The 14847-nt window shown below is 54.2% G+C and overlaps 1 protein-coding gene across 2 annotated transcripts in view; it reads left to right on the forward strand.

Annotated features, from left to right (window-relative positions):
- The first annotated feature begins 8190 nt into the window (after positions 1-8190).
- NOTCH2 (notch receptor 2) overlaps positions 8191-14847 on the forward strand; it is an 88708-nt gene continuing 82051 nt past the window's right edge. The window contains exon 1 of one of the 2 annotated variants that reach the window (XR_003926001.1): positions 8191-8358. Coding sequence is in view for 1 of the 2 variants with exons in the window: in XM_030032855.2 (XP_029888715.1) it covers positions 8277-8358 (82 nt within the window). In the remaining variant the exon portion in view is untranslated. The remainder of the gene's footprint in view (positions 8359-14847) is intronic. The other variant, XM_030032855.2, reaches the window with a different exon arrangement.

Consider the following 14847-nt stretch of genomic DNA (forward strand, 5'->3'; position numbering starts at 1 on the left):
GTGTGGAGTTTCCCGTGTCTTGTTTCTGTGGTCTCAGAGGATGCTTGCTTTCCTTCCAGGGATACAGGAGGGTAAAGGCCCCATAGCTGAAGCCACCTGGGATAAGGGCTCCTTTTTAGAGGCAGAACTAGTTGAAAAACATGTTCTTGGCCGTTTTCTGGCAGAGAGACTATACTTTAGTTATAGCAGTGGTCTCTTTCCCTGCTGGCATGTGTCTCTGCCTGTTGGATGTGGGCAGGCAGCCACCTCAGCATGGGCAGAGCCTTGTGGGTGCATGGGCAGATTTTTATGGGGACAGTTTTGTGGCAATGCTGTTCACATGAAGCAGAGCAAACTGGGAGTGGAGTATGTGTCCCCCATTGTGTGTGTCAGTATTAACAGGGTGCAGAGCTGCAAATGCTGCTTGCCTAAAGAAGAGGAAGGCAAGGAAGAGTCTGCTCCCACAGGCCAGCATGGGGCTCCAAGGAGCACTTTTATAAGTAACTCCCTCGCTGCGTTTCAAATAGAGCCCCTTTTCCTCCCTCGCACGGGGCAGAGGTGCCACCAATGCTCTGTACAAGGGAGGTGTAGGCTGAGTTTTGTTTTGCTGGGGGCTGTCTGCACCTCCTGAGCAGCCAGGCATGAGGTTAGTTGCTCCGGTCCCATTGCCGGCTGCTTGGGGCGGAGAAGCCGCTGCTGGTTTCTCCACGTCTTAACCAAGAGCTTGCTCGAGCCTGGGCTGGGTGAGCACATGTGGGGGCAGGGACATGGCTCCCTGCCCTGGTGTGCAGCAGCGAGGGGTGGGTGCAGGGTGCAGCCCTGCTGGGTATGGGTGACTGTAGTGGTTGGGTTGCTGCTCCCTCAGGAGTCACGGTGCTGTGCGCTTGGTGCTGGCAGAGGCCCAGAGCTGGCCCCGGAGCCGCTGCCTGCAGATGGCAGTGCCTGCACAGAGCTGGTGCACGGTGTAGAGCCGTGCCCAGAGCTGGGAAGATGAAGGGGGCTCCTCCTCAGGGGACCCCCACCTTGTTGCAATGCCTGGCCTCCCCAAAGACCCCCAGCTTTGCTGGGCTTGGGCTGCCTTCCCATGAATCCGAGGATCTGCCTGCGAGGACTCCAGCCTGGACTGTGCCACACAAGGCTGTGCTGCCTGGCCTCATCCCGTCACATGGCTGGGATGCTGCAACCGAGCTGGATGGCAATGCTTTCCAGCAGGGTGTTTGCCTGAGTCACCTTCTACCCGACACCCATCTCATTTCTGCTTCTGGGCTGCCCCTCTGCCTCCAGAGGCTCTGGAGCAGCCTTTGCCTGCCAGGTTTCCCTACCAGGCATCCCCTGGTTCCTGCACCTGGTCCCCTCAACCTGACAGAGGCTGAGAGTTTCTGTCCCACGCCAGGCATACGCGGAGCAGAGAGGGAAGCAGGACCTGGGAGCAGCACAAAGTCCTGGCACCTCTGCAGCGCCTGAGCCTCCTGCGCTGGGGGGTTTGTGGGGGCAGAGCCGGGCTCTCTCTGGCCCCACGGCATGCCCATTGCAGCTGGGAAACCCTTGGCGTGGGGTATAGGCAGAGAGCAGCAGGGTGCAAAGGAAAAGAGGATGGTGTGAGGTGCCCCGTGAACTGCTCTGCTCATCGCATGAGCACAGAGGTGACAAGCCTTGTCACAAGAGTGATCGTTCAGAAAAGCTGTCGGTTTTGGCTGTGCTTGCTGCTGCCACTGCTCAGCTCAGGTCTAGGTACCCCCGGGTGTTCTTGTGTCCAACAGGGCCGAGGCTGCTGTTGGGGATGGTGCCCGCTGGAGGAACCGTGCGTGGCTGTGCCCACCCTGGCCCACTACAGGGCTGCGCTGGGTGGCTTACACTGCTGGGCATGCTGGTGCTGGGTGGTGAGTTTTTTTCTCCAGAGTGTCTGAAAAGTGAAGCAGCAAAAGGAGACAGGCAGAGCTGGTTCCCGGACGCTGCCAAACCTGCCATGGGTGGGGCACGGCACTGTGGAGAGGAAGAGTGCGGCAGGATGGCGAAGGCTGGCAGGTTGCTCCAGCCACCGTGTCAAATGTAAACCAGGTCTCACTTGGCAGAGGTTGCAGCCATGCTCTGCACCATCACCACTCCTGGGAGCAGCCATTCAGGCGCTGTAAGGTTTTGGTTTCTGTGTTTAGTCGGGCACCAGCTGCTTCCCCCACTTTGAGCCAGCTCCTCACACTCGGAAGCAAACCCCTCTTTCAGGCAGCTTTTCATAAAACGCCACTTTCAGCATCTTTTCCTCTGAAGCCCTGGGGGAGTTTGACCCCAGGTGGTTTCTGGCAGCTGCTTTGCCATGGGTGAACGTCCCAGCGGTGTGGAGGGCTGTGCCACCATTCCTGTGGCACGGCAAGCGCCTGCCCGGGGCAGCTGACAACAGATAACTGCCTGGGCAGCAATGGCCAGGGTGACAGGGCTTGGAGTTCAGCCTTTGAGGACCCTAGTCCTTGTTCTCCCTCCCTTGGGGTCTGCTGTGGGGCCACAGCAGCTCTGTCCCTCTGGGGGACTCTCGATCCCACCTGGACCAGAGAGGGATGCCCAGCAGAGCCAGGCTGGGGGGCTCAGGCAGTCGCCTTCCCCTCCCTCTCCTCACGCTTTGCTCTGCTGCATTGCTGCTGAGGTGACCTTTCAGAAAGGAGGATGTTGATTTTCTGCTGCCCGAAAATGAAGGCTTTTCGGATGGCAGGGTGCTGGGCTTGGCAGCTGGCCATGGGCGGCTGTCTGCCGGGACCAGCCTTCCCGCAGGGGCCTGAGTCAGCACCACGTCCCGTCCCAGCGCACCCCTGAACCGTCCTGTCCCCCCCCACCTCATCCCGAGTGACGCAGCTGGGCTGGTGCCCAGCCCCGAGCACTTGGCAAGCCCCAGGGCAGGACACAGGGCACCCGCCTGGCCCCTGGCAGCCTCCTCGCTCCATCCCTGTTGGCCCCCAAGACCTGAGCCCTTTGGGGGTCTGGCTGCTCCCGAGCCCCTGCAGCCGGCACTGGGGAGACGTGGGGTACGACATCTCCACCGCAGATGCTCTGCCCACGCTTCCTGGACAGCCTCCGACCCATCTGCCCACACATGTCCCAGGCTCTGCTTCCCCTAGAGCAGCCATGCCACCTCCCCTCCCCAGCCTGTCCCCCTTCTCCCCTGGCTCGGGCACTGTTTGGGTCCCCTGGGGGCACAGGGATGCCCCAGGGTTTGCCGGGGGCCGTGCCCACAGCGCTGAGCCTCGTGGCATCTCACATGGCTGCTCTCGGCTGGTTGCAGTCACGCCTGAGCTCACAAAGCCACTGGAGGGGATAAAGCAGAAGTTGGGGAGTCCCAGCTCCCTGTGCCCACCCCGGCAGGGCTGCCAGACCCCCGACACGGGGCTTTCTCTGGGCTGACGGCTGCATGGAGGAGCCTGGCATGATTTTGAATCATGGCTCAGAAAACCCCCTGTGGTTGAGCCCCAGCCCTCTGCAGAGAGGCGATAAACATGTTTCCTCTGTCATTGCTTTTTTTTTCTTTTCCTTCCCCCAGCATCCCCCCAGCAGCACCCCGGCCCTGCGGGTGCTCCCCAGCTGCCCCGGCACGCTCCACTCCCCTGGCACGCTGCCCACGCTTGCTGGAAAAGGGACTCCCTGGCCCCGTCACGGCACAGCACCCGGAGCGGAAAGTGCATCCTCCCCATCAGCCACTGTTGGGGCCCCCAAAAATGGCAGCAGACACAGGATTTGCATAGAGGAGCAGAACTAAATGTGCTTGCTGGAGTCACGGCGAACCCCAGTCCTCCACGCCAGGACCAGCGTGGGTCCCCGTGGTGCCAGAGCCCGCAGAGCCTGGGGTGTGCGCAGCTCCCGGGGACCTTTCCCAGAGCTGCGTGGCCCCCATGCATGGCCATGAGCCCCTTGCAGATGTGATGGCATCTTGCCCCCAGCCTCCACCTGCGGAGAGGAAGGGACCATCGAGGCGAGAAGGCTCACAGAAGGCTGCACGGAGCAGCACGAGGCTCCTGCCCGGTGCTGGGAGGGATGTAACAGCATGGCCAGTGACTGAGGCCGGGCTCTGGGTCCTACAGGAGCAGGAAGAAGCCTCTGTTCTGCTTTCCTGAGCCCCTACCTGCATGGGGACCACAGGTGTTGGGGGCCATGCCCGGGTGGCCAGCTCACAGCGAGAGGTGCCCAGAGAGGTGGCTTGCAAGTGCTGGGCGTGCGCTGGGAGGGGAGCGGGGTGTTTGGCTGCTGCAAATCACCGATGTTATCTCCCCAGCGGCTGCTGATCAAGAGGGAGAGCTGTAGGCTCCCATCTATGCAGCCAGTCCTGGGTACAGACCCAAAAAAGGCAAGTGAAGGACGGATCTGAGCAATGCTGAGCAGCTGCCCCTTACTTGAGTCGCGGCCGTACCACCATGCCAGCCATCGTTACAGCACCAGCTGCTACCTGGAGGGTGACCACAAATCAGTGAATTCTTGCTGCATCGCATGCCCAGAGCCAGCAGCATTTCGGGAGCTTCGCTGCCACCCTGTCCATCAGACCAGCTTTGGTAAAAGCTATGCGGCTCCGACCACAATATAAATACTCCAGGGAGTGCTGAGAGCAAGGGCAGCAGAGGGGAAGGCAGAGGGTACGAATTCCCCAGGTGATTAAGCGGGAAAGGCAGAGGCGGCTCAGGGCTCCTGGCGCATTCCTGCAGGGCTTGATGCAGGAATGCCTTTTCACTTCTCTTTAAGACGAGACTAGCTGGCAGGTAAGGTAATCGCTGCATAAGCCAAGTCATGTGAATGTTAAGAGTTAGCAGATGAGCCACAGGACAAGCTATTTGCGGCGCAAGCACAAGGCTGCCAGCCCCGAGGATTTTGTTGGAAGCCTCTCTCCCTGCTGTTTTTCTTAAACCTCTTGGCTGCTGACGTCTTGTAACTATGAAATACCTTCAGCTTCCATTTTAATGGGATTCCAGCTCTCCTTTTTGCAAAAGAGAAAGCTGGGATATATTACTCAAGCATGTCCTAAGGACGCCCAGACCAGGGGCAGGTAAAAATGAGGCAACATTTATCTGGGTGTATAAAATGCTGGGATGTAAGGCAGGCGTTTGGGTGTGGGCCGAGCTGAGGTCTGAATGCCTGAACCACCAGCAGTGTCACTGAAAGGTTATTGCAAGAAAACACAATTTATTCTGAGAGCCGATGCAAAGCTGGTGAAACCACCGGTTCCTCCAACGTGAGGGATGGAAGAGAAGTGCTGAGCCGCTCACCGACCACGTACAGACACCCAAAAAGCAGCTCAGAGTGTTTAAATACATTTTGCCTTCTGCGAGGAGAGCTGGGGAGAGCACAGCAGAGCCCCCGGGCACGTCTCTGCCTGGCAGCGTCCCCCCCGGTTGCAGAGCGCTGAGGCACACGGGACATGGGGAGGTGCTGTCCCCATGGGCTTCTTCCCTGAGCCGAGCGAGCGCAGGCCGGGGGCAGGATGCCTTCGCCCCCCTTTCACGGCCAGCCATGCTGTCTGCAGAGATCCGCCGCTCAGCATCACCCGGGGGGGGTCCCTGCTGAAGGGGGGGGGATCTGGACCTCAGCATCGCCGGTGACAGCCCAGCACCTCCACCCACCGGTGATGGCTCGAGGGCCGGCACACGGGGCTGGCTTTGAAGCAGCGGGGAAGGAAGCCTGAAGAGCGCTGGGGCTGGAGAGTGGTCTGCACACGCCGAGATCAAAACGAGTGTGCCGGTGCTCTGTGGAGCAGGCAACTGAAATCACTGTGGAGTGAGACTCCTAACATGGAGTTGCAGAGAGGGCTTGATCTCCCTGTCTTTGTCAGCCAAAGTGCCAGGATTTCCCTAATTGCTGGGGCTGTTTAACTAGCAATGCTGTGGATATGGAGTCTGTTCAGCTCTCCTAATCCCTCAGCTGGCATCGCTTCCAGCGCCGGAGCGCACCCAGCCCTCTGCCAGGCACTGGCACCCTGCCTGCCACCCTGCCCGCCTCCCCTTGCCACCCCCAGCAGCCAGGGCTCGGCTCCCGCACCCAGGTGAGACACTCCCTGGGCAAAGCGGTGCAGGGCACGGTGGAAACCAGATGGAAACCGTGGGAAATCTTGCCAGAGCCCTCCAGTTCCAGCACTGGCCACTGGTCATCTCTGGGTGGAAAACTGGGGGTGAGATGGTGTGCGGTAGGGCTGGAGGGTCACTTCTGCCAGTGGGTGGCCTGCATGATGAACCTTTGCTTGTTTGCATATGCTGTTATTAATGGGACTGTAACAAGACGCATAAGACGAAGCAATGCTGAAACTTATTTTTAACTCCTCTGCAAACAGCTTATTGCTTAATGACAGACCCATGGGGATGATGGGGAACTAACTGAGGAGCTTTGGCGTGGGGGGACAGTGGGGTGCCTCCCCCTGTCCCCTTCCCGCTCTGCCCTGCACGTTCCCTCCTGGCACAGGCAACCTGCCTGGCCAGGGCGGCCGTGGGTGGCTTGGCCCTCACCTCCCCAGCTGCAAAACCTGTGCTGCCCGTCCAAGTCCAGCCCCTCCCAGCCTCTACTATGTAGAGGACCTGCTGGTGGCTGCTCTCACCCCTTTTCTCTGTCCGACGGAGCCGCTGTGGGATGCTCTCCCCCATGGGCAGCTGAGCCCACGTGCACCCGTGAGAGCCAGGTCGGAGAGGAGAGATGGGAGCAATCAGCAGGTTCCCCAGACCTGCGGGAGTGAAGCGACGCCTTCCCTCATCCAGGCTGGATTCCCCCGACGAGCCTCATTTGTCAGGTGGAGCTGGTTGCCCTCATGGCAGCTTCCGAGAGCTGCACCAGGGTGGCTGCGGATGCTGTCCCTGTGCTGGGGATCGGTAGCTTGTGCTCAGGCCAAGCGAAACGCAGAGAGCAGAGGAGTGGCCGCTTCAAGGTCAGGGTTAACAAGTAAAGCTCAGCCCTGAGGGGAGCTGGAAATGGCAGCTTTCAGTGAAACCCCAGAATTCCTCCCGAATTAGCTGCATTTGGGAGAGCATCCCCAAGCCCTCCTTGTTCCGGTCACATTCCTGCGTGTCCCTCCTCAACTCCCAGCTCGGCTTTGTGATGGTTTTAACTTATGCGTGGGTCACCGCCACCCATAATTTTATACGTGGAAAGTTTGGGGCATGCTGGGGGGTTTGGCCTCCACCTCCGCAGGCGAGGAGCTGCGGGGAGGGAGGTGTGCCCGGAGCAGCCCCACGGGACGGCCATCGTGGCTGCGAGGCACCATCGTCTGCCCACGAGCGGCCGTCGGAGCGGCAATGGGAAGCTCCGGCAGCTGTGCGGGACGGTGGGGGATTTGTCGCCCAGGTTGCATCGGCATACCTGGAAAAATCATCGTGGCGGTAGGGCACTGACCATCCAGCTCCACGCTTGGGAGGAGCTCCTGGATCTGGGGAAAACAGTGAGGTTTATTCATTGCCCGCTCTCTCCCCCGAACGCGGCACAATCCTGCCTTCACGGGCCAGTCCGCCGTGTCAGCACCGCACACAAAGGGCTCTCAGTCCGCCGGGGAGCAGGAGCCAGGGCAGAAGGATTTTTAACGCTTTAGATGATGGCTGAGGACTGGGAGGGATCTTGAGGTTGAATTCAGTCGCTGCCCTCCCGAGACCTCTTCCGTGGGAACCGGGGTCTCCTCCCGGGCTTTTGCAGCGGGAGCACCCGTGGGGCTGAGCCGTGGGGCGGGGAGCCCCTCCGCCGGCTCCACAGGCCCCCCCTGTGGGGGGGGGGGACGCCCACCCGTCCGGCGGCCGACGCCGTTTTCGGGTTTCCCTTCCCATCGGCTCCCGCCCTTGGGCGACGCTCCGTCACCCCTGCCCGGCGGCTGCCTGCACCCCGCGTCCGGGCGAAGGGCAGGGCAGCGCCTCGGCCAGCACCTCAGGCGGAGGACCCCGTCGTCCTCCCCCGTGGGCACCCGCCACCGCGGCCACCCCCCCCCCACAGGGGCACGACCACTGCGTCCTGCTGCCCTTGCCCTCCATCCCCCCCCAGCCCCACGGCCCGGCTCCCCGGCCCAGGCAGCCCCCCCCCCCCCCCGCGCCCCTCGGCCCGTCGCACCCGCAGCCCGGCCCCGCCCCCCCCCGCCCCCCGCAGGCCCCTCCCGGCCCCGCCCCGCCCCGCCGGTCCGCGGGCGGGCGCCCCCTGGCGGCGGTCGGGCGGGGCGCGGCGGGCGGCGCGGCGGAGGAAGCGGGGGCGGGGCGTCGCGTCTGGGCCGTGTCCCTCCGCGCGGGGCGTCCGCAGGCGCCATCGGCGGCGGGGTAGATCCCTCCGCTTCGCTTCGCGCCGTGCCGGTGGCGGCGGGAGCGGCCGTGGCCATGGCCCGCGGAGCGGGGCCAGCGCTCGCCGCCCTCCTCGGCCTGGTGCTGGCCGTGCTCAGCCGCGCCGAGCCCGCGGCCGGTGAGTGACGGGGTGGGGGACGGCGGCGAGGGGCTGTGGGGGGGCCTGTGGGGCTGCGGCGGTGCGCGGGCGGCTGCTCGCCGGGAGGCTGAGGGGTTGCCCGGAGCCGCCCCTTGCCCGGCCCGGCGTCGCGGCGGGAGGACCGGCTCCTCTCTCGGCGCCGCTTCAAACGCGGCCGGGCCGGCGTCGGTGTCCCCTTCCTCCCTCGGGCCGGCCGGGGAAGGGGACCTGGGGCGGGCGGCCGCAACGGCCGCGCGTGGGGTGTCACCGCGTGGGGGGGGTGGCCCCGCGGGGGCCGCCGCCTCCCTCCTTGTGTGGAGCGCCCCCCCCCCCCCCCCCCCAAGGCGGGCTCCCCGGAGCCGAGCCGCCCCGCCGGGCGGTGGTGCGGGTCCTGCCCGCGAAGCAGGGCTCTCCCGTGGGGGCGCAGGGCTCTCCCGTGGGGGCTTACACGTAACGGAAAACTGAAATGGAAGCCATCCTTTACTGGCAGTGCACGGCAGTGATATATGTGCTATTGCAAAAATGGCTCGAGTGCTTGAGGTTTTTTGGTTTCAAAACACGGGAGAAAATGGTTTACTGCTTTCCATCGCTTGAAATACCTACGCGTCGTGTTCGTTCTGCCCCCTTTGTTGAGGACATATCTACACACACAGAAAGAATTTCTATGTATCCTCCTTCTTTCATTGTTAATCAGTCCAGGCGTGATGAAGCCATGTGTGCGCATCTGAAGAAACTCCTGCTTTTCATCACTGTTCCCCATTGCATGTTGGCATTTGCAATATGTTTTACAGCTGGGCTGGAGAACGTGGTCTGTAGCCTTAACTGTTGAGTTCTGATGGATTTCATGCCTCTCCCAGCAGCAGTCCTGCTTGTAGAGTAAAAGCATGTGCAGCTTTACAGCACGTTAAAGCTGTCGAGGACCAGCAGTCATTGATTACTTAAATGACTTCTCATTCTTTCTTCCTTTTTGCTCCTGAGAGGCCGTATTGCTCTTCGGATGACTTGTGAAGAGTGCAGCGATGGGAGAAAGTGGTAGTGGAAGCTGTTTAGTGCATGACTGAGCGAGACACCGATAATTTCAGCAGTTTTATTCTTTAGTATGGTTAGGAGTGGAAACTGTTGCCTGCAGAGTTTTGACCACTACTGCTGTCTTGGATACAGAGTAGTTGGGTTAATCAATCTGTCTTGACTTTGAAATGGTCATTATTTGTCTCCTGGGAGAAATGTTTTGTTGTTTTTTTTTTCTTCCAGTAACCCCCTCTGAAATCTGACTGACTTAGTTTTACTAATACCTTGCAAGAAGATGGTTGGAGTCAAAAAAAGCTATTTTCTGAATGTGTTTTGGCCAGGTTTGCTTAAAAGGGACTGGAAAAATAAAGGGTCTTTTAAGAGTAGGTCTTATAAATTCAGTCTTATAAATTCAGAAATATGTTTTCTTGGTAGGGTAGAGGTGTGGTGCATAGTAGGACTGTTATTTCTGGAAATGGCTTATGCAGTCCAGTAAGATGGTAGAATACTATTTTGCAAAGACTAAATGTCATGTCCACTTCGTTAAACTGTACCTTCATACCAGCAACTCATCAGCTTATTGCTAGCCCTACTGGTTCCTTCTCTGACAGGGGTTGAGAGGAGAAGTAGCAGTGGTATCACTTGTTGTCACTTGACTGGGTATGGATACCTACCAGACCGGTCGAGGTCCTCCCATGCTGCAGAAGTTTTTGTCTTTGTGGCTGAAATCCCTTCCCAGTGCAAAACAAAGGCTGGTTGTCAGAGATGACAAATCTAGACTGAAAATTACTCTTGTTGTTCATGAGATATTGACCTGCCTTTGGTTCTTGGGAGTGGGCGCTGTGGCTTGAATTAATGGGAAAGGGAAAGATGAAGTCACCGAAAGGGTATTTTCAGGTGCATGTTCAACTGTCTTGATGCTCTTGTGCAAGAGAGGGCAGGTATCTGATGTCAGCCCTCTTGGTCAATAAATAGGAGGCTCCTGGATGCACTAAGTGCTACGGTTTGGACTACTCAACTCTGCCTCATCATGCAAGCCCAATGGTGTAGCAACTTGCTTTTCCAGTTGAGCGTTGTTTAGTTTTGCAAAAGGCTGTAGTTGAAGTTGCAGTAAGCTGGGGTGGGGCAGCAACACCTGCGTGTTTGGTGAGGATACTCTCCTGATAATTGCTGTGAACGATTTGCTCCTCTTCTGATCAGACAGCAATGGGTGAAACAGGAATCCTCACTAGCAAAGCCCACCCTAATTACCCACTGTCATTATTAACACTTGGGTTTTGCTAAGCCCAGTTTCACCAGGTTGCTGTTGACTATCAGCCCATATTTCTAACAGGTTGCAAAACATTTTTAATCTAGAGCAGTACAAAGGTAGTGCGTTGATGTGGATGGCAGTTTGAGATCTTTAGTATTCAAACAGTGAAACTTTTGAGGACTTCAGATAATGCTGACAATGCCTGTCTGCTTGATGTGAATTTGCTTATGGAAGAGCAAGTTTTACTTGATCTTTTGAAGGTGTTACTGTCTATCAAATTTGTTCTTATCAAAGATGCTGATTTAGACTTTCAAAAGGGAGCATGATGAGAATCTGGCTAAAGCACATCACTTCCTGCAGGGCATCGCTCAGATTAGAAATACGTGAAGATCCTCTTGCTGATGTTCTCAGGATTTGAATCCTTGGGAAAAGAGGACTCATGCCTCTGGTGGCATTTAGCATTCGAATCTCCTACAGTGGGTGGGTTGGATTTTTGTCAGCTTCCACAGCTATTTCCCTTCCTCCTTTTTTTTGGGTGTCTTGCTGCTGTTGCAGTAAGTGGGTAATTCTCTTCAATACACTCTGGTCCTGTTCAGCTTCTCCCATTTTCAAAAATGGTATCTGTGCTGTGAGAGGGGACTGGTGGCTGGAGTTTGAACCCAGGACAAGGAGTAGGTAAAAAAGCAGCAGCAGGACTTTCACAGCCTGTGTCTTCTGGACTTAGGAATCTTACTGAACAGCAAACTCAAACAGTTGCAATTTCTAATTCCAGATGTAATGTTGTTTCCTTTAAGTTTGTACTCTTGGCTAATGACTGTTAAGTGGAGGAGTGATACAGTGATTATTAGGTCTCACCCCTCCTTTGGGACATGTTAGGGAAATGTCATCCATGTTGGGGAAAAAAAGAGCTTCCCTAAGCATCTGCGTTAAAAAGTCCTTTTGTAGTTATATTCTTAGTTTCTATGAATTCAGTCTGAAATCATTTTGCCAACAGAAGTCAAGGGCTGTTAGTGCCCATGTAGAAGAAACAGTGTTTATATCGTTCTAAACATGGTCATCTGAGAGCTGCAGAAATAATCGTTCGTTCTGTTTAGAAAATAGTCTGTTCCTAGGGCATATGTCCTTTTTTTAGACTGCTACAAGGATGAAAAAAGAGCTTTGTTATCTCAAAATGGCACGGGCGTCTGCTGTTTGTTCCATGCAGCAAGTCTTCATCTCGTTTCTCTGACATCACCCTGGACGGCTGTGGAAGCGCCGCTCAGCACAAGCAGCGGGCTAGCATTTCTACACAGGCAAACATGCTTAACGTTCAAATTAATAAAGATTTAGTGCTGGAGAATGACGGAGACTTTGGAGAAGACGCAAGCATGGCTCCCGTCTGCCAGATTGCCATGGAAACACCAATACCTCTTCAGCTCTTTAATTGCCTTCCTTACATTTTTTTTGTTGAAAACTTTTTTTTTTTAACTAAATGCTCTATGTTGTCGTTCTGGATTTTAGGCGTTTTGGCTGTGTTTGGAAAACCGAATATAGGGGAAGGCAGGGAACAGTAGCTGTGTAAGGAAATGGAGAATACGGTCACTGACAGACTTTCGAACTCTGTTACAAGTTCATCCTGAATTCAGTATGTATTATAACTTGAGCTTTTATCAGTAGTTTTTCAACAGGAACAGTGTCACATGAACTGTAGCTGCATCTGATAGAAATAACAGTCCTCCTGCAGCTTCCTAGGCCTAAGACCCCGACAACAGAAAGACTTCAGCTCTACCTGTGAATTTGCACACCAGTTCCCAGCTCTGCTTTTAGGAGCGCCAATTAGTAGTTTTTGCCAGTTCCTAGATGTTCGGAGGAGAGATGTGAAACATGATGGCAGGACATAAGTTTTGTGTGTCTGAAGAGCTTAATGTAGTCAGATTTGCTGTTAGCACTCTCAAACTCAAAACCTGATGAACTTCTAAAGCAAAATTTCTTCTTCTGACAGGCTTGTTCTTCTGAAATCCACTTAAATATTTTTTTGCAATTTATTTTTTTTACACTTGTCTAGAGAAGTTAGTGAAGAAAACCAGCTTAGATATTGGTGTTTTCTCTCCCCAAAGGTACAGGATATTGGCTGAGTGCCTTCATGCTACTCTGAGCTCTGCTTAGCTTCTCAGTTGATGAGTCTTGCATTATCCAATTGATTTCAGGCTTTTGTGTGTAAAAACAGTGGGGATGTCTTAATAATCTGATTAAAGCATTTTTACTTTACAGACTATTTCCATGCCTTGTAGACAAGCTTTGTCCTTAAGTACTACTCTCTGTCTGTGAAGTGCAAACTGGTCAGCTTGTTTAAATTCCCCAAATCTTAAAAAATTTCTAAATCTGAGCTGAATATAAGGCTTTATCACTTTTTCACAGGGAGGATTTTTACTAGTTTGCTTCTTCCCTCTCCATGTGGCTGCCACGGGGCAATCTGTTCTTAAGAATAAAACCAGAAAAAGCTATTTTCATATTTTCAGCTAGCGCTTATTTACTAGTGGGTTCTTCCCTGGTATGTAATCTCACTGGAACTGTAATCTGTTGAGGTTAGTGAATAGCATAATTAGTTATCACTCCTTTGTGGTTTTCCTCCAAAATTTGGTTATCTTTGGGTATTCTCTCCATATGTGCAGTGCTTCTTATCACTTACCAGCTTTTTCAGCAGCTGTTTGTGTGGTGTGAGGTGCTGTTGTGGAAGGATTTTGTTCCTTTCTGCACATTGAGGACCTACCGATCTTCCTCCAGAATTACACCTCGTGTTTCAGCATTTTCTCTTAGCTTCTTTTTTCACACTCTTTTTCCTGAAGGGAATCAGAAGCTGTTTTTCGCTTCCTTGGAATTTGAGACCCCTTGATTTGTAGTGTAGCTGGTGTTTCTTGACCGTGCTGATGGTTGTCCTCTTCAGAGCTGATCCACCTCTGGCAAGCAGCCTGAGCTTGCATTCCCCATGCATCCTGTGTTGTTGCTGCTTGGGGGTTTTGAATCCTTTTTCCTCCATTCTCTTTATATATAATGGGTAACACAGTTGAAATGACAGGCTATTTCTCAAGAATGTCAATCGAGACATAAAATCCACTGACTGCATAAAGGTTATTGAAACCTATTTTGTCCTTTAGTTTTCTTTCTAGTCTTTAATGTCTTTTCAGCCTGACTTTTCTTCTATGTTCAAGTCAGTTGTTTTCTACCCTCTCCCACAAGAGAGCTTTTGAACCTATGGACAAGTTTCCACCAATTATGACAGAAGTCTAGGTTCTTAAATGATATGGAACTTCTATGAATTTAATGGTAAATTTATAGACAGAAAGAGGAGAGACCCATATAGTGTCTTCCCAAGGAGAAGGCTGTACCACCAGCTCAGCTGTGTTCTCTACCAGAATATCGCTCTCCCCTTACTTGCAGTAAAACCTTTGGTCGGAGCCTGCACCTTCTTAGATGCAGGATAATCAACCACAAAGCTACAGGAAACCAACTTTATAACGTCTCTTCCTCACAGCATTAATTTTTTTCGTATTTTGCATTTTTATTTCTGCTTGACTTTTTCTGAACTTGCGGCTGAGGAGTTTATTGGCATTGCTTTCCTTTTAGTATTTACAACAAAGCCCTTTTAGATTTTCTCTGGTTATGGCTGTTTCCCTATAGCAGTCTTTTCTCTTAAAAGCTGAACTCTTGACACTTACAGTTTCTGATCTTAATCCTTCCCTATTTTTTTTAATTTTCTAGCCTAGAAAGAATCTGAATTTATAGTGGGCAGGTGAAGTATAGAAAGCAAATCACAACTTCTAGATCATCTTGACATCCTGAAGAACAATGAGGCAGAAACATGACTTTTCCTCCTAGATTTGCTTTAACTGTCTCTTTTGCCAAAAAGATTAAACCTGGGTGAAACTGTACTCCAGTTAATTGTGAGCTTTGGTGGATTCAGATGTTGAGAATTGCAGCATTCCTATAGTGTTTTTTGCGAGTAACGCTTTCTGCTTGTGCTCACTTTACAGCAGTGGCTACCTGTTTTTCCCTCTGGCCTTGGAAAGTAGTCCTGGTAGGCTAGTTAAATGTCAGGTTAGAATTTGTGTCTAAATGCTCGCATGTGCAAGAGTTTGTACGGACTCTGGGCTGGGTAGTATAGCTAATAACATTCATCTTGTATGCGCTTAGAGCCCTCATCTGAGAAGTCCTTCAAACTTGGCTATGATGCATGCTTAGAGATAGGGTAC

This window comes from Aquila chrysaetos, chromosome 12, assembly GCF_900496995.4.
Source record: "Aquila chrysaetos chrysaetos chromosome 12, bAquChr1.4, whole genome shotgun sequence".
NCBI lineage: Eukaryota > Metazoa > Chordata > Aves > Accipitriformes > Accipitridae > Aquila > Aquila chrysaetos.